Source organism: Mugil cephalus, chromosome 21, assembly GCF_022458985.1.
Source record: "Mugil cephalus isolate CIBA_MC_2020 chromosome 21, CIBA_Mcephalus_1.1, whole genome shotgun sequence".
Classification (NCBI taxonomy): Eukaryota; Metazoa; Chordata; class Actinopteri; order Mugiliformes; family Mugilidae; genus Mugil; species Mugil cephalus.
The window spans coordinates 2,970,490-2,992,994 of record NC_061790.1 but is presented as its reverse complement, the minus strand read 5'-3'; the positions used below and the strand labels follow the sequence as shown (position 1 = coordinate 2,992,994).

The 22,505-nt window shown below is 41.6% G+C and overlaps 1 protein-coding gene across 1 annotated transcript in view; it reads left to right on the top strand.

Annotated features, from left to right (window-relative positions):
- The window catches only part of galnt14 (UDP-N-acetyl-alpha-D-galactosamine:polypeptide N-acetylgalactosaminyltransferase 14 (GalNAc-T14)), a 169,772-nt gene that overhangs the window by 90,202 nt on the left and 57,065 nt on the right, over positions 1 to 22,505 (top strand). The window contains exon 3 of the mRNA XM_047574094.1: positions 22,224 to 22,322. Coding sequence (XP_047430050.1) covers positions 22,224 to 22,322 — 99 coding nt within the window. The remainder of the gene's footprint in view (positions 1 to 22,223; positions 22,323 to 22,505) is intronic.

Below are 22,505 nucleotides of genomic sequence, written 5' to 3'. Positions count from 1 at the left end.
AAGGTCAAAGTTGACGGTTAATGTTCAGAGTTCATTGACCTTATTGACGGATCTTGAACATGTCAGTTTTTAGAGAAGCTGTCTGTGCTTTTGCCTCGTCTTCCAGTCTCAGTGTTCAGTGTGAGAGGTTTGGATGGAGAACAACTAGGACAGCAGAGACCCTCCATAGCAGACCTGCAGGCAACCTGGCATCACACAGACTCCTAAACACAGCTCTGTGTGTGTGTGTGTCTGTGTGTGTGGATGTAACGGTGCGTGTCTGACTATGTGTGTGTGTGTGTGTGTGTGTGTGTGTGTGTGTGGATGTAACGGTGCGTGTCTGATCTTGTTCGCTTGTGTTCATTAGTTTTGTTGTTGTGTGTTTGTGTGAGGTGATGCTAATGCTCGCCTGGCACTGTGATTGCTGCCCTCTGGGCTTTCGTCTAACACAATGAAAATACAACACAACTCTCTCTGCAGGCTTTAATGAGTGTGGTTTTCTGTGTGTGTATGCTTGTGTTTGTGTGTGTGTGTGTGTGTGTGTGTGTGTGTGTGTGTATACAGTAGATGTGCATCTAAATGTGCTTGCATATATGAGAATGTGCGTATGTGTGTGTGTAATAAGACAGGTGATTCTTCTGTGCTGCAGACCTTGTCGCACTCTGACAGATGGGGTTTTCACAGCACAGTGTGTGTGTGTGTGTGGCGTGTGTGTGTGTGTGTGGTGTGTGGTGTGTGTGTGTAATGTATAAGCATTTCTCTATACCACCATCTGTGGCACGGTGCTGGTTTAGACTGAAATATTGCTTCATTCATCACCCAGCAGAACCCACACACACACACTGTCATTTCTCTGAGTGTGTGTGTGTGTTAGTGTGTACTATATTTTGCAGCAATATACTGAGTGTGTGCCTCCTCATGCATTTTATGTGTGTGTGAGTGTGATGGAGAATGACCATAGATCCATTGTACAGAATCCTCCAAGTGGAAAACCTCTCCCTCTGCCTGCCTCCCAACATTCATCTACTACACTGTGCATGTGTGTGTGTATGTGTGTTAGTGTGTGTGTGTGTGACCTAGGGGTATGAAGTGAGTGATGGTTTCCTGCCTGTGTGAAGCTTGGGAGTTGCCGCTATGTCAGGACTGACACAAAAACACACAAACACTCACACAGTGATAGGATATACTGTACGGATGCCAATACAGTCGAACTGAGTGTAGAGGAAGGTGTTCACCAAGACATCAAGATGCAGAGTGAAAAGATGAATCGTTTTAATCTTTTCATTAAGATTTGATCTGTGTGTGAGGAGTCAAACACTAACACTGTTAGCTTCTCCTTCAGCGTTTCTTTCATCATCTTTTATGGAAATATGTAACACGCTGCAGGGTTTCCCACACAATGTCAATACTGTAGCGGTCCGCCAGGGTTTAATTTACTATGTTGGTGTCATAAGGAAATGGAAATATTTTTGTATGTTTTAAACAACGTTGTGTTTGCATTGTTTTCCCTATTGCTCCCAAAACCAGACCTTCCACAAAGATTCTTGACCTGAATACATATCGCAGTTTCTCACACAAAAGAAGCTACGGACGTTTTTCTTCAGCTTTTTTGACGCTAGAACACGGGTTACGGTCGACCGTAGACCACGTCAACATCGTAAGCACCGTTAGTCTGACACTTCTACTGAGTAAACTCTCAGCTCTACTATAACTTCTATCTCTCTCATGGTGCATTCACTGACATCAAGGACACACACACACACACAAAAACACACTCTACAACCAAGTGCTGCCATGTTTCAGCTTCAAAGTCTTATCAGCCAGATTGTATCTGAAATAATTTTGACAACCTCGAAGGCTAAAATGTTTCATGAAGTCATAAACTGTGAGTTGACATTTTGGATTTTTTTCCTCAAACTCATCCTCATATATTTTTTTAGATATTTTGGATCACATTTGGGGGAAATGGGTGACATGTATAAAAAACACTGATGTCCTCTTATCAGTGCTTTCCCTGCAGCTGCAAAGCTGAAGATTTAGTGATCTAATGGTGAGAACACGAGGGGTTGAGCAACTTATTTGAAGTCGGCAAATATGTGGTAAAATTAGAGTTGACCAGTCGATGACATCACTTATTAAAAGCACAGAAAAAAATTCTCAGCTGCAGCATAAGGTTTGCCTCTTGCATGGTGTGTTCACTGACATCAAGGACAAAAAACATGCTCTACAACCACAGCAACAAAGTAGTACTGCATAGCATGCTGCTAGATGGGATCATGTAGCAGGTATTTCCTTGACGCTAAAGATCTAATAACTTAATCAAATAGTTTATGTGCAGCCTCCTTCTCTCTGTTCCCACAGGAGGTTTGGTGAAGTTGTTACTGACTGACGTCCAGAGGATTTGGACCGTCCCTCTGCTAAAGTTATGTCTTTTCAGATGCATTGCAGTAGGACTTTAGGTGTATTTCAGGACTGACATGTCATGGTAGTTTGGCCTTCATATTTTTGCTTATGTTTAGTGTTTTTATACATGAACTGCACAGGATGCTGCTATTTGTTGCTAAATCCATTATCCATGTTATTGCAGTAATGATACAAAACGCATCATCAGACATTTCATATACTGTATAAATTGTTGAGATAGCATCATAATTAAGGGGCTTTCATTAAGACAGTAGAATCATCCCGTTCCCCCCCTAAAAAAACAAAAACAAACTAGAACATTTCTCACAGTGCTCATAGTGATGTTAATATTCTGCATTGTAAGGTTTCATGAACATCTTGTCATGCACACTCTTACCTCCCACAAACTATAGGTGTGAAAGCTGTGGCACGGGCAGAGAAAAAACCCACGGGGACGTTTTATAAAAAGAATCGCTGCAGATTAATGGGAGAAAAATGTCAAAAAAGAAAATCTTTCTTTCTCTAATACCCATTGGGTAGCTCAGCCATGATTTAGAGCGACAATTGAAGCCAAATAGCCAACGAGTGAAAAAGTAATTTTATCCGCTTTGAATTGGTTCCATTTTCAAGGATCCTAATATCCTGCTTGAGTGAGACATCCTATCAGAATCATGTCTAAGGCTCATCCTCTAAAGTCTCTGAATTTAACTGATCACTCTTGTTACTAGCTGTGGTTTTGCATCTTTTTCAGTGTGACTAAATCCCAATGTCTTTGCTATAATGCTAGCAAGGCAGGTTGTTGACAGACAGCGGTTGTGCATCATTACCATATACAGTGGGGGAAATAAGTATTTGATCCCCTGCTGAATTTGTAAGTTTGCCCACTTCCATAGAAATGATCAGACTCTGGTTTTTATGGTTGTTTACTGGTTATGGGTATAGACAGAATATCAGTCGAAAATGCATAAAAAACACACAATCTAAAAGTTATAAATTGTTATGTATTTTATTAAGGGAAATAAGTATTTGATCCCCAAGCACAACACAAGTCAGTACTTTGTAGAGAAACCTTTGTTGGCAAGCACAGCGATGAGACGTTTCTTGTAGTTGGTCACCAGGTTTGCACACAGTGCAGGAGGGATTTTGGCCCATTCATCTTTACAGACAGTCTCTAAATCCTTCAAGTTTCTTGGCTGCCTCTTGGAAACTCGGAGCTTCAGCTCCCTCCACAGGTTTTCGATCGGTTAAGGTCTGGAGACTGACTAGGCCACTCCATGACCTTAATATGCTTCTTCTTGAGCCACTCCTTTGTTGTCCTGGCAGTATGTTTTGGGTCATTGTCATGTTGGAAAACCCACCCACGAGGCATCTTCAGTGTTCTTGCTGAGGTTTTTGTCCAAGATGTTACAGTACATGGCTGCATTCATTGGCCCCATAATGCGGTGAAGTTGCCCTGTACCCTTTGCTGAAAAACAGCCCAAAACATGATGTTTCCACCTCCATGCTTAACCGTGGGTATGGTGTTCTTTGGGTCATACTCACGTTTTTTCATCCTCCAAACACGGCGGGTCGAGTTAATGCCAAATAGCTCAACTTTGGTTTCGTCAGACCACAGCACTTTCTCCCAAGCCTTCTCTGAGTCATTTAGATGTTCACTGGCAAACTTAAGGCGGGCCTGTACATGTGCCGCCTTGAGCAGGGGGACCTTGCGGGCACTGCAAGAGTTCAATCCATAACGGCGCAGTGTGTTGCCAACTGTTTTCTTGGTGACGGAGGTCCCAACTGCTTCCAGATCATTAACAAGCTCCTGCTGTGTTGTTTTAGGCTGCTCCCTCACCTTTCTCATCATCATCCTCACTCCATGAGGCGAGATTTTGCGGGGAGCTCCAGACCGAGGACAGTTGATGGTCCTTTTATGGGTCTTCCACTTGCGAATAATGGCACCAATAGTTGTCACCTTCTCACCAAGCCTTTTGCTGATGGTTTTGTAACCTATACCAGCCTTGTGCAGGTCTACAATCTTGTCCCTGACATCTTTTGACAGCTCTTTGGTCTTGCCCATGGTGCTGTAGAAGTTGGAATGTAAGAAACTGATTCTTAGAGCGGGTGTGCTTTATATACATGACGAGTTAAGATCAGGAGTATTGGTAATTAGTTGACTGAGCACAGCTGTGTGCCACATGCGCACCAGCCAATCTGTAGGAGCCTGAATTCTAAGTGAATTGTTGGGGATCAAATACTTATTTCCCTTAATAAAATACATAACAATTTATAACTTTTAGATTGTGTGTTTTTTATGCATTTTCGACTGATATTCTGTCTATACCCATAACCAGTAAACAACCATAAAAACCAGAGTCTGATCATTTCTATGGAAGTGGGCAAACTTACAAATTCAGCAGGGGATCAAATACTTATTTCCCCCACTGTATACATTATAACCGATATTCAGCTTTACTGCACTTACCATGTTGAACTTTACCATCTTCCTCCAACTTCCTACTGCAGGAGACACAACTTATAATGTCTAGCTCTCCCCGTCTCTTTTCTCCAAAATTCAGTTCCCATCACTTGTCTTTTCCCTCCTCTGCACAAAATAGTGCACAGGCGACACAAAAAAAAAAAAAAAACGACAGACTGCTGCTCTTCGTCAGGCTCCATCTGGCACGTCGAAATCACCTGGAAAACTGTCACCTTTCACACTTGTTATTGCAAGAAGGTAGACAGCTGAGATGTCTTGTCACCCGAGTCTGAACTGCGGTGTTTTATTTTGCTGAGAAAAACACGCTGGTGAGAGAATATAAGTGTTTCAACGATTTTTAATAAGAGCAGCATAGACACTCAGGCTTTTGTGTAGCAGTTGTAAATTATGAGATTAATGGAGCTGCAGCAACTAGAGCAACTAAAATAGAAGTGGAGACGTCGAGTGTTCTGGAGCTGCAGTGATGCAACGGAGTAATAGATCTGTTGCGATATTTACAGTCACCTCTAATTACACTGATCTGCCACAACATTATGACCACTGACAGGGCGTCTTGTGACAATTCAATGTTCTGCTGGGAAACTTTCATGTAATTGTTTCTTAAGATACATACTCCATGAGAAGTTAGAGGTTTGTTCTCGCAGCCCGGGCAGAACTTTTGTCATTTAATGTCATCATTTTGGATTAAATATTAAGCCAATAATACACAGGTTTAAATATTAATTTAGTAGGGTGACAGTAACGTCTTTTTCCTCCATTATACTTTTACTAAAATATGTTGGATTCATGTTAATGTGTGTTCAAAGAAAATTAAATTTGTAGATGGGAAAAACAAATATATATATAAAATGTCTAATCAAACAAAGAGTTTGCGACCCCCCTGCAGTACCCCCACAGACCCCCTAGGGGTTGCGGACCCCCTGTTGAAGACCTATGCTTTAGAAAAAGACTTTAGATACACAAGGACAACATAAACAAAGATTTCTGCTCTTGATGTTTTTTTTCCACATCACATCACATATTATTTGATAAATAACAGATTGCTTTACATTGGACTATGTGTTAAAATGACACAAACACACAAAGCAACTATCCAGCAATTATCTGTTTTTCCTGTGGAGAAATATAAAAGCTGTGGTTACAGAATGACATTGTGAGAAAGCCCTCGTTTTCCCCGGCTGTCTGATGAATCTCTTTTGTCTCAATTTTTCCGGACATTCTGTTACAAACCCTTCCTTTAACTAAAAAAAAACTTCCTCTTTTTCATTTATTTCCCATTTTCTCATCTCCCTTCACCCACTCTCCCCCCACTCTCCCCTTCCTCTCTATCCTTTCTCGGCTGGCGAATCTTTCATCTGCCTCATCGCTCAAAGCCTCGTCTCAGCTCAGATCCTGGTTTCTGTCCACTCTGACATGATGGGATAAAAGGACCGAGAGGGGAGGGACGGATTAGGACAGAGGACGTTTCCTTCTTCTGTTTTCATTGATTTATAGAAGCAGCAGTAATGAGGCCTTTTCCCTTTTAACAAACAAGACGATGTTTGAGGTGTAAAACATGCGGCCCGGGGGCCAAAACCGGCACACCACAGGGACCAGTCTGGCCCGTGGAACGATTTTACAAAGAGGAGAAGGAGGAGGAGGGAAAAAAGAGAATGTGTAGAATGAGATGTAAGATATGGGGGAAAGGGGAGAAAGAGGGAAGAAGAAGGGGATGGATGAGGAAGAGTAGAAAGAGGAGGAAGAAGGAAAAAAGTGCAAAGTCTGCAAAGAAGACCAAAATATCTCAGTTAAACTAGGGACGGCAGGACGGGAACATGTCCCGTTCCCCTCGGAAATTTGCTGAGGAATTAGTCGGACTGTCGTCACATCACAAGGGACCCAATAAGGACAACAAATACAACATTGTACAACATTAGGGAATTCATGACAAAACACATGGAGCCAATAATAGACTCAATCAGCCTTTGCTCTGTAGATATATCCCACTAATCAGTCCACTATCCTCAGTGTGGACTCCAGATGTTTTTCCGTGTCTCTTCATGTTGATCTCCTCTTCCATATTCCCTTCCAACCTACATAGACTCATAACATGTTGCCACAACCACTCCATCAAACCAGTCCTTCTGGCTTTTGTCAGTTTCCCAATGTCTCCGAATCATTCTGGATGCAGCACTTTTTGAAATATTTAGTGTTTGAAGTTTTATCGCGCAAAAAGACACAAGTCAGAGGAATCGCGAAGCTGTGGCAACTACTCAGGACATTCCCAGAAACAACAGCAGAACGTTCCCACCTCTGTAGGGAGTCTGGATGGGGTGTGGTAATACAGACGTATGGATTCATTCCATATAAATGTTCGTATTTTACACAATTTGACAGAATATTGAGCCGTTGCTCGTGTGTAAAGTCCATTCTACATTTCCCTCTGCCATAACAATGTCACTTTAGACGATTCACCACTTGCACAACAGCTGATTCATTTGTAAGGTTGGGATAACGTGTGGCCAACTTCCTCGCTTTTTAAATAAAAACCACAAACCAAGTCTGCACAGGATGGCGGCTCAGTAACGTTAGTGGTTTTGAGCATCGTCAGTAGTAGTGAGCACGCTGGCTCAGACAGAATATATCCCTTTACACTAAATCTGGATCCGTCCCTAATTAATGTTGTGCGGATTTATTTTTTACGCTTTCATTTTTTTTACGCTTATTTAAGTTCTGTGTTTTTGTAGAAGAGAACAAAAGTTACCGGAGTCAAATTCCTTGTACATGCACAGATACTGCAGATACTGGGCCAACAAAGCTGATTCTGATTAACGTCACAGATTTTACTTGATTCATCTGCTTGACTCTGCTTGAACCAGTTGCTTTTCTCCGTTCCTTAGATTCCGGTGAAGGAATCCCCTCGTGGGGCTTCTGACTCTCAGATACCCACTCGTCTGTCGGTCTGTCTGTCTGTCTGTCTGTCTGTCTTTCTGCAGAGTTTCTTCAAAGAGCTTCACTTACATAACAATATGAAACAGAAGGAAGATGGCTAACTAGATCCCTGCATCCCACAGGAGGTGGAAGAGAAAATAACAGATCACAGAGAGACCCGTTAAGGTCTTACCATCTTCAACCAATTAAATTCCTAAAAATACGTCTTGTGCAGCGGATAGAGCTCATGTGATCGTTTTTGGATGCATACTGTATGTATATTTACATACATTTATATTTATACGTGTGGATGTGCATGATTTCATCCAAAATGTTTTCCACATAAATACCTTGACACAGAACCGCTGCACACAGTTGTAGGCACCCGGAGTTGTGGAACTGTAAAGCATGAATATATAAGCAGCAGCGGGGTGAGGCGTCTCTCCCAGCAGCTCCTGCCTCATGTTTTTCAAACAGTCTGAAAACTCTGGAAAACACGAGTCTCTCCGCTCCGCTGGGGGAATCGCAGCCGCGCTAACAAGGAACCGGAGGAGCCCGGGCAGTTGTTCCAGTGTTTATTTCTTTCTTTTTTTAGAAGAAGAAGAAGAAGTTAAAATTTTTTAAAAGAAAACGCTGCCTTTGTTCATCTCTAACAAACCTCACAGCTCCAACAATAAAAAACAGTCCTGAAGTAGCATTTTTAAATAGTTTTTCTGCTGCAGGGATCGTCCTGGTTCTCAGGTTAGACTAGGGATGCACGCATCGATCCAGAAATATCGACACTTCCAATCTAGACGTGTGTTTTTTTAGAATTGATATCGATACCAAGTCAGCTTTCACAAGAAATATTAATACTTTTAGGGAAGGGAAATGCCCGCACACCTGAGACAGACCTCTATGATGTAAACCCTTAAATTCAGAGAGGTAACATCCAGGTATATAGTGAAAACACATCACAGGCATATAAGCGTAGATCATGTTAATATGCTGTTGTTTCTTGACAAAAACATATAAATTGGAAATGATAAAGAATATAGGATGTGACCTTTGTTGTCAAAGTTCGAAATAAGATCAAAGTCAGAGCGACTGTTTTGTTAAAGAGAAGTCTGATATTTGGCAGCAGTTTAATTCTTATACAGAGGTATAAAATGCATTTTTCATAATTACATTCACAGATCTTCATTGCAAAAGTAGACGTCTAAAAGTATCGGTATCGGGATATTAGCCTTGGTATGACTTGGTATCAGATCGAAAGGAAAAAACAGTGACATGGCACAGCCCTAGGTTCGACTGTGGCCGTCCCGTTCCACTCTGTTCTCCTGTTAATGTGGGGGCTGGTGTTGGATGAGGCTCCTGTGTAAATCCTCGCCAGGATTATGTGCAACAACCCCGCCCCCTCCTCCCCTAAATTTAGTTCTGGCGCACTTTCAGAACAAAACCTAAAAAAAAAGTGCGTCTTCATCCTTTGTGTAGATGGATCAGATCAGAGACCGCAGTCGAATCGGTTTACTTGGCCTCATGTAGCACGGATCTGAAGCAGCATCACGGCGCTCTGATAGTGTAGCAGGGCTGTTGTAGAGGGGTGGTAATGAAATCCAACCCCAGATTTGTCTCTTTTTTAACGCTGTGTTTTTGCTGTTGACTCTGATAACCCCACCATCTGCTTCTAAACGCTGCTCTATTATATCATGAGAATCCTTCAAAGGCAGGAACCAGTCCTACTTACATACAGCGGCTCTTCGTTTGCTGCTTTGTAGCCAACGTTTGGCTGCAGATGATCCAGAGTCTAGGTGCCCTCTTGTATATTTCTAAGACTAAATGTTTCCGGGAAAAGCCAAGAGGTTGGACACGGACACAAAAGAACAGATCTCAAGAAGACCAAGAACAAAAAGCGCTGCAGAGTGAGACAAAAAGACCCAAACCTAAAAACCAAGGAGCAATGATGAGCTGAACAGGAAACACAAGGATACGTGAACAAGCTTTTAAACCCTTTAATGTGTCACAAGCTCGCTTTGGATTACCGTAACTACGATGCAGTTGGCTTTGTCAGAAAAATTCCAGAGGTTTCTGAAAGCTGACATGTTGCATCATTATAGTAATTTCACTTGCACCTTTTCTGGAAGGTTATTAGACTCATACGATGTGCAGTAAATTATAAATAACTGCCAGGTATTGAATGTTTCAGTCATTCTGGAAAAAAATGGTTTAAAGCACTTCCTCATAGGACGTTAACTGACCTTGTTATAGTCAACATAAGTTTACATGAAAAAAATAAACAAATAAATAAAAAAGTCTAGAAGGAAATTTTGATGCTTAGCTGTTAAGGGTTAACAGGACACAAGTGGAACTAATGAATCCAAGAACAAACCAAACACAGGATCAAACACTGAGGAACAAACAGAAATGCAAAGAAAAGAAGATCATAACATGATGCCAGTATTTAGACAGAGCTAGCTCTTCTTGAGTACACCGCTCTGACGCCATTACAGCTATCAGCTATCAGCTTGGTGTATTTGGTGTTAGGAGCCAAGTTTTAAATGCTGGTTCCTTGTGGTAGGGTTAGGGTTAACATTCAGATAATGTAATTTCCAGTCACTCTCATTTGTCGTCGTCTCAAAGATATGATTATTTCAATTTATAACCTGTACACGAAGCTTCACTAAACTTCCTCTATGATCTCTTGTCACCACGTCACTAATATACACGACGGACTGTGTATAAAGTAGATGCCATGACTCTAAAGTGAAGCCAAATCAATCAATCATTCAAACTTTAATTACAGAGCATTTTTCATACCAAAAAGTGCTTTACATAGGAAAAAGCATATACATGAAAATATCCCCTTCAGCCACACATTCTCACATTTACGTAAACAGACACACACACACATGCAGATTTAAAAACACTGAGGAATTAAGAACAATGAGGAAACGCTGTCCCACCCTCACCACTTTGAAGTGAAGGAAACACTACAGAGATAAAAATAAGTGTGTAAATTCTGATTCAGTAATTACCTAAGGGGTACAAATAAATAAAATTCAATTAACATTCATTTAAAAGCCATACAAAAAGGGTAAAAATGACAAAATAAGTTAGTTAAAAGCCAGAGTAAAAATATAAAACAGAGCTATAGCTCTCCCTGGTGGCTGGAGGCTGCAGGATAGGTCACATAAGCTCCGCCCCCTATATGTTAGTGGATGGGTAGTTACCTCCAAATTGAGGTTAGTTCAACCTGTTTTTTGTTTTAGTTTTTTTTTTTCTCCCATCGATGCTACAACTCGCTGAATTCATTGAACTTCACTGATTCAAAAGGCCACATACATCAACTTCACTGTTCATGCTGTTCCAAGAAAATGATGAAGATTTATTGTTTATTTACATTTTTCTATCCATTTTAATTGAGGTCACTTAGCCGGATATAAATCTGAAGGTGTGCACACTGGAAATGTTCCCCTACAATTTTCTGTGTATTACATCATTTTCTTCTGCCCTCAGTCAGATCAGTTCCTTAGACCTGTGCTCACCTTGTCGCAGGGACAAGAAAAACACATCAGGTGTTGAGTGGAATTGATTTTTCTGTGGGAACACAGCCCAGGATCACACAGAAGAACAGTATGTTCATCTGACAGCCGTGTTGTCTGTCAGATCCTCGGGTTGAAGCAAAACAACAGACATTTCAGACATGACTGCAGCCTCCCGTCTCTGAAACAGACGCGTTCATTGACTCAGGTATGTCTGATATGTGATACTGAACAATGTAATTGCGCTATTAAATGACACATCCACCGCGCACAGTAATGCGGCACAGCAAAAAGAGAAATGACACATTGCAGCGATAGGGTCATTCCACATAATTTGCAGTTTATTCCTGGAATATTTTGCCGTTCGTGTCCTCTATTATTTATGCTTTTCATATTCATATGACACTGATGCCACACACATTAAACATTCATGCAGTATTTCCATATCAAGCCATTAACCTGACTATGAGACGGCTCCATTTCCAGTCATATTTATTTTGTGTATATTAGCTCTTGGTGCTGTTATGTCCCTCTGGTCTTTTGCCTGTCGTAGCTGAGATATGGTAATGACAAAGAAAAATAAAAGGTATTAGGAACAAATGTTAAGATAATTACCAAACTTTTCAATTGGATTTGGTATAAAGTCAAATTAAAGTGCAATTTGTGCTGAGCCGCTGTTTGTCATCACAACTGACAATTATGTGGTAACAATATACATCTGAAGATGGTTATGAACCATAAACTAATGATCAGACAAACTAATTACGGCTGTTGGAAAAAACGTAAGACTTCTTTAATGCACAAGTGGAGGAGCAATTCATACGTTTATTATGTCTTTCCATGGGTTGTGTATAAAGCTCGTCTTAGTTTCAGCTAATTCAGAAAATATCAAAGGGTTGAAAGCATTAGCGGCTAGACAGAAAGCTAGCAAACTGTGAGGACATCTATGTGTTGTTTAAAGCAGCCACACCCTTTGATTTTTGTAGTTCTATCTTGCAATTTTAAGATATTGGAGATGGAATTACCGCGGCTACTGGCGCCAAACTTGCACTAATTTGTCTTGGTTTGTCTATACCAGCGACGGCAGAACAATGAAATCCTCTTCCACTAGAGGGCAGAAGGTAGATGATTAACCTGTTACTATTCAAACAACAGAATAAGTCAAGATGCTTTGAGACATCGGTGATAGCGACGGATAAATAGTGGACAAGAAAAAGTACTCAATCCAAACTGGGTCCTGGAGAAAGTTTTGACCCAGATGAAGGTCCTGCTATGAGTAGTGGTCAGTGGATTTACTTTCACCAGGGAACCAATCGAGCCGACTCCGTTATGTTTGGTGTTTGGGGCAAAGCTGCCTAATGTTGCACTCAAACTATATAATCGTTCCGTGCCCAAGCATGTTGAGCCCCTAAAGTCCGGATTCTATGACTAGTGCGAGTGCAAGTGGACTGTGCTTGAGTACTGTACATGTCCCTGGCCCGGTTGGAAGAGGTGTGCTTCAGCTAGGTTCTCTTGGTCATACATGCACACACATGGAGTCAGCCTCAAGTGTTCGTGTCAGGAACTGCAGCTTTTGGAAGTTTCTGGTGTAGAGCCCGTTAAGATGCTTCTCGGTCTTTACTAATGAGAGTCTAATGAGATTCAGTGCATCATGAATGAAACTTGTGTGGGGGTTTTGTGTGTGTGCATTCAAAGGTAAAGTAGGTTTCCTGTAGTTGTGTTTACACACTAGAAAAACCTAGAAATCTCATATCTAGTGGCAGAAATGATTTCAAAACCACAACCTGACTCTGTTGTATTATTTCCATTTTTTTTAGTACATCCACCCCCTTAACGTCTTCCAGGGATTGAACCTGCTCCAATTAAAACAGTTGGATCCACAGAAACTATTCATTTGAGCCGTTCATTCATCGGAGTCATTGACTCGGAAACTTTCCTAATGGAATTTTCCAGTAATAGAAGAAATGAGGCATTATCAACTGTCCCTCGCTGCTTCCTCTTTCTTCTCGTCTTCTTTCTCTCGTTCTGGAGAACAGAAATCCCCCGTTCCCTCGGTGTGTGTCTGCATGCATGTGCATGTGTCTTTGTGAATAAATATGTAAATGGCTGTTGCCTAACCAGCCAAAACTAGGCCACCCTTCTCCTCCTCTGTGAACACCTGAATCAAAGGGAGACGGGGGATAGTGGGATGAGGAAGAAAGGAAGGCCAGAGGTGAAAAGCTTACCAAAATATCTCACTCCAGCAGACACGCTGCTACTTCACTCAGATTAAACCGACATTGTTCCACATCTGGCTGCTCAGGTAAAAACCAGGATCCTATTCTACGTCTCTTAGCACATTTAGTCTCCATCCTCCAGTCGCTAATACAATATAACATAATATAATATGATATAATATAGAGTGGGTGAGAACGAGAAAAGTTTTAAGGATTTACTTTTTTTGTGAGTCAACTTCCTGTGGAGTCCGCCGGATTGTGCACTGATCCGCCGCAACATTATGACCACCAACAGGAGACGTGAATAACATTAAAACCAGTTTGTGAGAATTCACTGGTCTACTGGGAAACTTTTGGACATGGAATTCATTTGTGTGGATGTTACTTAGGCATGTGGCACCCACCTAGACCAGACCAGCCCCCCCCACCATTAGTGCCACTCGTTGATGGCAGCAGCCATTCTCTAACCCTAACCCTTACCATAACCCCACAAAAACACGAAGAACAGAACAACACTAATTTTACTAACCTCCTTTCTCTCTCTCTCAGTCAAAGTCCAATACCACCCAAAACTTCCACTTTGTTATTCCATCTGCCCTCCTATCACAGCCCTTCCCTGGCCCTCCTGGTCCCCAGGACTCCCCTCCTGGTGAGGGAACAGCCTTTGATCCTCCACCGCTTCCGTACCCTGTCAGTAGGCCAGCGCTACCTAATCCTACAGAAGACCCAACCCCAACCCTAACGACAACCATAACCCTAAAAAATATATATAAAGTACAGAACAAGGTGTTGACCAGGTATCCAAATTTACCAGATCCCAAACTGATCCCTCCCCTCACAACCCCCCAACTATCTCAGAAGATTGATGTTCATTCTTTGATGAGCCACCACAAGGGAGGTGGTCATAATGTTACGCCTGACCAGTGTATATTGGACACTTCTGATGCACCGTTAACCACATTTATAGCAAACGTTGTGTTGTAAAGACCTGGAGGACGACAAGAGGGGCTCAAAAAGAATCACTGCTCGGTTACAGTACATCTTTACGTTGGTCAGAGACGAGACAGAGCTACTGAAAGAGAGAAAGAGCGAGAGCGACAGATGAAGGTAAGAGGGAATAGAAGAAGCCGAGAGGCAGAACAAGTGAAGGACAGAGGGAGAAGGTGTTGGTGTTAATCAGAGGCTTCAGGTTCAGGTTCCTGTGTGTGTGTGAACAGGTCTGACAGTATCTCTGGGCTACATCAGTGGACATTAGTATTTTACACCACAAACACAGACTCTGACAGGTCGGCCGCCGCCCCACAGAGCTGAGGGAGCTGGTTGTGACCTCTCATTCCGCGAGTTCATCTCACCTCCAGATGAACTCTGATGAGGCAACACACACTGAGTGGCTCCACTCATCAATTATTCATTATTTTCTCTCCATCTGGACACAAGTCTACGGTCAACACTCCACTCGTCTCCTTCTTGTTTCCTTCTGTCTTCGCTTTTCCTTCTCTCCATTCATCCACGTTCCTCCTCCTGCTCCCCTTCCTCTACTCGTAACCCTGACCTCCCTCTCCTTCATGGAGCAGACAGACGGAGCTCCTTCTCTAAAAGCCTCAGATCACATCATTGTCTCTGTGAAAGCAACAGGAAATCTTTCTCGTCCACTGTGGGAGTCACATGACACAAGACTTATATTTAAATTATAATTTTATTATGATTTAAATTATTTCTGCACATTTGTTTGTTTGTTGGTTCTGAGCATTATATTTTTTGTTTGTTTGTTTGTTTGGTTGGTTGTTTGTCTTGTTGCTTGGTTGTTGGTTAGTCGATCGAGTAGTTGTTTGTTCATTTTCATTACATTTTTTGTTCATATATTTATTAGTAGTAGTAGAAGATGAGATGAGATTTATGTAAGGCATAATCCCCGACGAGGTGTCCATTATCAGAAATGAATGGACGACAAAGCGGCTGAGCGGACTATTTAACATCTTTCTACAGACGCTGCCCTCTAAATTGTCCAGTTCCTCCGGCATCACCTCCTTGTGTCGCATCTCCTTCTTCTTTTCATATTCTCTTCTCTCTTTCTCTTCTGCTGCATCCCAGTCTTCAAAATTATCAAATTCACCAAACATGTTAAAGTTAACTATAAAATTGCGGCTGTGTTGCCGTTGTGATAAATAAACTGTGTTTCTGTTGCCACGGTTACCAAAGCGCTTGAGCCAGCGCAGTCATTTAGACCTGTCATCATGTAATTTGACCAGAACGTCTTTATGGGTGTCCATTATCACTTTTTAATGGGCACCCTGCAGCCAATCAGAACCGAGGATTCACCCAGACCTTGATTTAACTGTGGTTATAGATTATGTCTGATACGATAAGTTTCTGTATGTTGCTGCTTAAAAAATTATCTATCTTTATCTCTCTATCTACCTCTATCTCTATCTACGCTAAAGGTCTAGCTTAGCGTCGCTTCCTGCTAACAGAACAGTCTCAGCCTTCTTTGTTCATGTTTAATTTTTAATCGTCAGTGGATGAAACAGATCTTCCTCTTCTTCTTCTTTTTCTTCAGTGTTGTAGCTCACAGGTTAAACGATGAGTTTCAGCTCGCCTCCTTTTGTCTTATCTCCTCATTGTTCCCTCTTTTACTCCTCTTTCTTATCTATTTTCCATCTCTGTTTCTTCCACTGCCCCTCTCATCGTCCTTCCTGTCTCTACTTTTGCTCTTGGTTATTTTCCCCCTCCTTTGTATCAGTTATTCTTTTGTTCTCATTTCTCACCACATCTGGCATTTTTTTTTTCCCTGTCCCCTCTCCTTCCTCACCTCCTCCTTCCTCCCTTCCTCTCGCCATCTCTTATTCTTCCTCGTCATCTATCTCCATCCCATCCCTGTATTTTCTCTTATTTCCTCCCTCTTGTTTGTGTGTGTGTGTGTGTGTATGTGTGCATCTTTTTGATGCATCAGGAAGTTAACACACACTCGTGCACATGCACACGCACACCCTGGTTGGGAGTATGGATTCTTGTTCATATCAGCTCCAGCATCAGTCATCTGTCAGCACAACTTTTATCTCTACATCTCTGTCTCTCTCTCTCGCCGCCTGTCTGTCACAGCTTCGCTCGGCCTCATTCGTCTTTCACTCTCTCTCTTCAACACACACACACACACACACACACACACACACACACACACACACACACACACTCAGGGAGGGCGGCGGCTCGTCGTCTTTATCTTCTTATCGTTCCTCTCTGGTAGAGCTGCTGAATAAATCAACTGCAGGAAAAAAAAAAAGAAAAAGCCAGAGATGGAGACGGGGAGATAGTGGAGGAGGAGGAGGAGGAGGAGGAGGAGGCGAAGAGAGAGAGCCATGATGGGATATGATATGACAAATATACAGAGTGCATACTCCTATTCTCACCCAGAGAGCAGGGGAGACAATGGGAGAGCGAAGAAGTGCCAAAATGACAACAGTCTGCTGGCAGCTGGTTCTGGACTTCAGTTTGAAATATCTTGACTTCACTGAGAGAGAGTGTGTGTGTGTGCATACGGGAAGTGTTTAAATCATAAACTGCGTAAAGATGGAGATGGAACAGCTCCTCTAAAGTGAAGCCAAAGCTAATAGAGCTCCCCCTGGTGCCTGGCTGCAGTATAGGTCATAAGCTCCACCTCCTCCATTTTAGTGGGCGGGACTTGAGCTAAACTAAAACACTAAAATACACATCAAATAAATATTTTTTAAGGATGGTTTCTGTCATTTTACATAGTTAATATAATGTTGATGCATGTTCAAGTGTCAACTTTTGTGGATAAGTTTGGTTTTAGTTAATTATTTGGAAACTTGTTTTAAATAACTACGGTACAATCCAACCTGTCCTTGTATCTGGTGGAGACAGAGCAGAGCATTAAGTTAAATGAAAACGTGAGTGAGTCTGGAGGAAATGTGGGTGGGGCATCAATATCGTGGCTCCACCCTCAGATCTCACTGATCAGACTCTGACAAGAACTCGCAAGATGGCGCCGCCCATACCCCAGGAAAATAGCATCAGTTTGGCCAGTGCAAGGAAGTGGAGACGTGTTTAGTCCATATAGTTTCTTCACATAAACTTTAAAACACAGAGTTTTGTCTTCATGGATTTTAAAAGACCCAAAATTTAGTTGTCTCTTTTTGTGCCTGACTTAGGAGAGCGTGATGATGTCAGACACAGAGTTTGAATCACTAACAGTATTTTTACAAATGTCTCCCAAACTGGATTTCATGCAGATATGTGTGTGGCTGTAGGGTTAGATCATCAATCTGAAAGCCGACGCTTTACTTTGGGTCAGCAGTGATGTAAATTACTCGTGATTTGCAGTTAATGGGCCAAAAACTGCAAAACCACACAATGGTTCATTAAATGTCCTTCAGCAAGGCACTAAGACTTCCTGATCGAACTGATGCTAATGCTGCTTTCAAAGGCCTCTCTGTGGAGTTTCTACAGTGAATATGTTGAGTGCTATTCATCCCATTTAACCATTATCTATCTAGCGTGGACATGCATCACCTATTAGCGTGCACTCTTGTTGGTATCATATTTGTATGTTGCATGTATGCTTGCTTCTTCTCCTTTCTCTCTCTTCTATTTTTTATGTCATTTCCATCTTTTTTCCTTGCCACTATCAGCTCAGTGCTCACTCCATACCTTGATACAATTTGAATTTAATCTAATACATAGTTTATATTATTCCGTTTTGCACCAAATCGTACCAGTTACGTTAATAAAAGCATGAATGTCATGATTGTTCCTGAAGGTTTTACCTTTTTTAATCTGTCTCCTCGATATATTATTTCTACATTTAATCACTGTGCCTCCAAAGTAAAAAAAAAAAAAAAAAACACAATCAAATTGGGAGTTAATGAGCTGCTGATAGTATTATTTCACAGCCGGGTGCTTGTGTGCACTAACTGGAGCAGTGTGCCGACCTTAATACGACAAACCAGGAGTTTAGTTTTTGTTCTAACCCACAGCTGATCTCAAGAGGAGGTTTTAAAGTTTGACTCAAGGACACTTAGATGAGTCACGCAGCGTTGAACACACAGTGTATCAGAAACACGGCACATTGAGTCTGCCAGTAATCATATTATTTGATTTCAGTTGTTGACGGCGATGCTGAATTATTACACTGATAAAAGATCAGACGCATCAAACCTGTATGAAGAAGCGAATAAAGTCGTGTTTGATGAGCGTAACTTTGGTCTCAGGTCAGGTTTTACAACTTCACAGGGACTCTGTTGATGTCCTCTGATATGAAAGATCACAGCTTGTCTGCATCCCTTTGGTGTCGTCTTATTGCAGATACTTTGAAAGTAGATAAGTCTCCTCTGGTCTGATTTTTATTTTTAAATTATCTGAGCAAATACATCTCATCTTTTAAGCAACAAAGTTGGGCTTCAGCAGTTCTTGCTTGGATAGGTGTTGGGTTTCTGATGAGTACGGGTTTGTACTAGTGTTTGACTGACTAATATGCGGTGGAAGTTGAGTCAACGTTGACCAGTCATATGTGTGATCACACATATAAACACAATAGAAAGTAATGCTTTGCAACAATCTCTATTGTACAGCTGAATACATATTGTCAAGTCCCAAAAAAAAAAAAAAAAGCTACAGAGGATTCTCTTCAAGTTTATTGAAGCTTGAACATGGACTAGTACTAGTACTAGTAGTACTAGTACTAGTACTACGTAGACTATGTCAACATCATAAAAACCATCAGTTTGACAATGCTAATCTGTGGCTCTTGTTCAGGAAGCACTCAGCTCTACCATAACTTTTGTCTCTCGCATGGTGCATTCACTGACATCAAGGACAAAAGAAATATGCTCTACCGCCTCAGCAACAATTTCAGCATGTAGAACACAACAGAACAAACATAAACACATGAGCTTATCAATACTGTGAAATGCAGAGATATGTTTAGCCTTTATAAAACAGGTCTGTCAATAGCATTTAATAGTACTTCACAGTATGTTGTTAGATGGGATGATGTAGCCAGGATTTGTTATTTATTTATTTATTATTATTTTTTTAAAGTGGTATGTCTCCAAAGCCTTCTCTGTGTCCTGCAGCTTAAGGCCCTAATGACTTCATCAAATAGTTGATGTGCAGCCTCCTTCTCTCTGTTATCACAAAACGTTTGGTACATTCCAGTAGTACTTTAGTTGTGTTTCAGGACTGACATGACACGGTAGTGTGGGCTTCATCTTTAGTGAAGTATTCCTACTGGACTCCTCATCTGTCTTCTAGTAGGTGTCCATGTCATTATTGTCACGTAATCAGTGATGGCACAGCAGTAAAGCGGATTAGTCTGTACTAGCGTTACAAGAGCTGCAATATGATGTTTGGAATAGACAATATGAAATGGACGAAGACCTATAATTTGAGTTCATAGTTTGGTTTTAGTTTTGTATATTTGTCCTCAGGCAGCTGTTCAGGAAATTGGGAAAAGCAAATGTGCAGTGCTCCATCATCGATGCCTCCAAGTGAACAAACAGTGAAGGTGATTTGTTTAGCAGCAGAAATCCACACGTTAAACTGGATCTCGTTTGGTCTCGTTGTGTTGAATTTTCCGTGGACATTCGCCTTGGAGAAAGGTGAGCTTTCTGAAAAAACGAAGGCCAGAGCAGACTGAGCACAAGCCTGTTTCTGTTTGAAAATGTCACCAATCCATCAATCTGATAGGTAAAGGCCAGTCTTCTCATTATACTGTGTGCTCTTTCAGAAGAAAAGGCTGCTGACCCAGCGAAGGCAGCACACACTCTCACCCATACACACTGTTATGTGGTGTATTTTAATGAGCGTCTTGGTGTTCATCTATAATTCATTTTCAGCAGGTCTGCTCTGATAACTTGGTTGATGTGATGTGTGCAGTGACAGCTGAAGACTGAAGCATTGAGCCGTCTCTTAAAATAATCCCAAAGTAAAACGAATAATGATCTCACCGAAATAACTTCTTCAACATAAATTACAAATATTGATTTCTTCCCTTCGAGCCTAACGTCATTTAAAAATTGTACGACGACAAATCTAAAATATTATTAAAGCTGTAGTTTGCAGTATTTTATATAAGGTGACAGTCGGCCATTTTTCTGGGGCTCCAGCTCCACCAACATCATTGGTACAAGTCGGACTCCTGTCGCCTTTGTTTCAGTGGATTCAGAATTAATGACTGAGAGATCACCAGTGCATGAGAAGATGAACTAAAGTGACAAAAATAAACCAAATGACAAAATTTAAATGTCCAACAAGCAGCTTACCTAATTTTAAATATTTGTCCTTTCAAAAAATCCACAAATATTTTCCCAATAACTTGATCAACTAAAATGAATAAAGTGTAACTCAACTGGTCAGCAGGATCCAGGGGATACTAGCTCTTCCAGTGTGTACCAGTTGCTCATTGGTTGAAGTCTTTTTGGTGTGTTCAGGTGCAACGTTTTGGTCCAGATCGTGGAGGCAAGAGGTGACATCACAGTTGACCTTTGTGGCCACTAATTCCTTGATGCCGGGAAGAGTTTGCACCATGTGTAAAATAATATGTGAAAGTTTTCAGTCATTCAGGTCGTTCAGTTCTAAAGGATTAGTGGGGAAATGGGGAAAACATCTGTGGGTGTCATCCATCCAGAAACTAGCATGACCAGGGTCTGTTAATGACCAGATGCTCACCTGTAGTTGCAGAAAACAGTTTGACTCTGTCATGCTTCTACAAAGGATGGTACTCTAACAAGCGATTATCAGTCAGAATGAATGGGGGTAAAAGTCCTTGGGAACAGAGATTCAGCAAGGTCACCCAGAGAATCTGGTGTCTTGAAATAAACTTTGATGATGTGTTGGGCATTGGACTTTGATAAGATTTTATTGATACTGATGCCATTGTTGATTCAGATTCTCTACTTATCAATTCCTCCTGTGAATTTGAGGTTTACAAAAAGTGGGTTTTGGTGGTTTTGTGTAAACAGCAGAAACTTTATTGAGTTTCTAAACAAGAGATAAGAGCTTGTGTAAGTAAACAAATACAGAATTGGTCACTGGATCCTCTCTAGCTCTGCTCTGCTGAGACTTGTTGGCCTGTGATTGTCGAACACATGACACTCTGTATTTAATGCCATGCACTGTCGACAAATACTTGCATGTTGGCGGTGTTGCCACCCTTGTTTGAAATTACAGTCCCTTCAGGTGAAGTGGACCATCTCAGTCTATCCGCCATCGCATCTTCCTTGTCATTTGGCTTCGATGTAAAGATTTGTTACGAAAAGAATCGATAAGCATGAAGGGTAATGATGTCGATGAACTGAACCAGTTGGAACCCGTTCTTTTAAAGGACCTGTTCTCAGTGCCCATCTCTAGTTGTAAGTGTATCTAACGTGTTTTGATATCAAGGTGGAAACGGGTTTACATCAGGATACATCAACAGAGACTGTGATGAGTGTGGTTTAAGCTGTTTTTTAGGTTGTTGCAGTAAACTCTGAATTCACAGCTCTCTGCAAATTTATTGGACATCTTCAGAGTGTCCATTGTCCTTCAGGTGTAGGCGGACCACTGAATCATTTCCTGATGAGCCGTCCCTCCTGCGCTGGGACATGTGTTGTACAAGTCTCATTGTAACTGAACAGCATAAAAAAGTGTAAAATTAGCTTTCAGTGAGTAATTGGATCAGTCATGTTTATAAATCCTCTCTTTCTCTATCTTCAGGTGCACGACTCTCCACTACGACTCTGATCTTCCTCCAACCTCCATCGTCATCACCTTCCACAACGAAGCCAGATCCACGCTACTGCGCACCATCAAGAGGTAACACACACACACACACACACTTTCAGTAACTCGATCACACCCTCACACAGTCCTGACCCTCCATCTTTGAACCATGGTTCAGTTTGATGGTATCAGCAGGTCGCCTCAAACAAACGCACACACCTTCAGGTTTTGGCCTGAGTTCAGCTCATTATACCCGTCAGTCAGCAGGGACCGGCT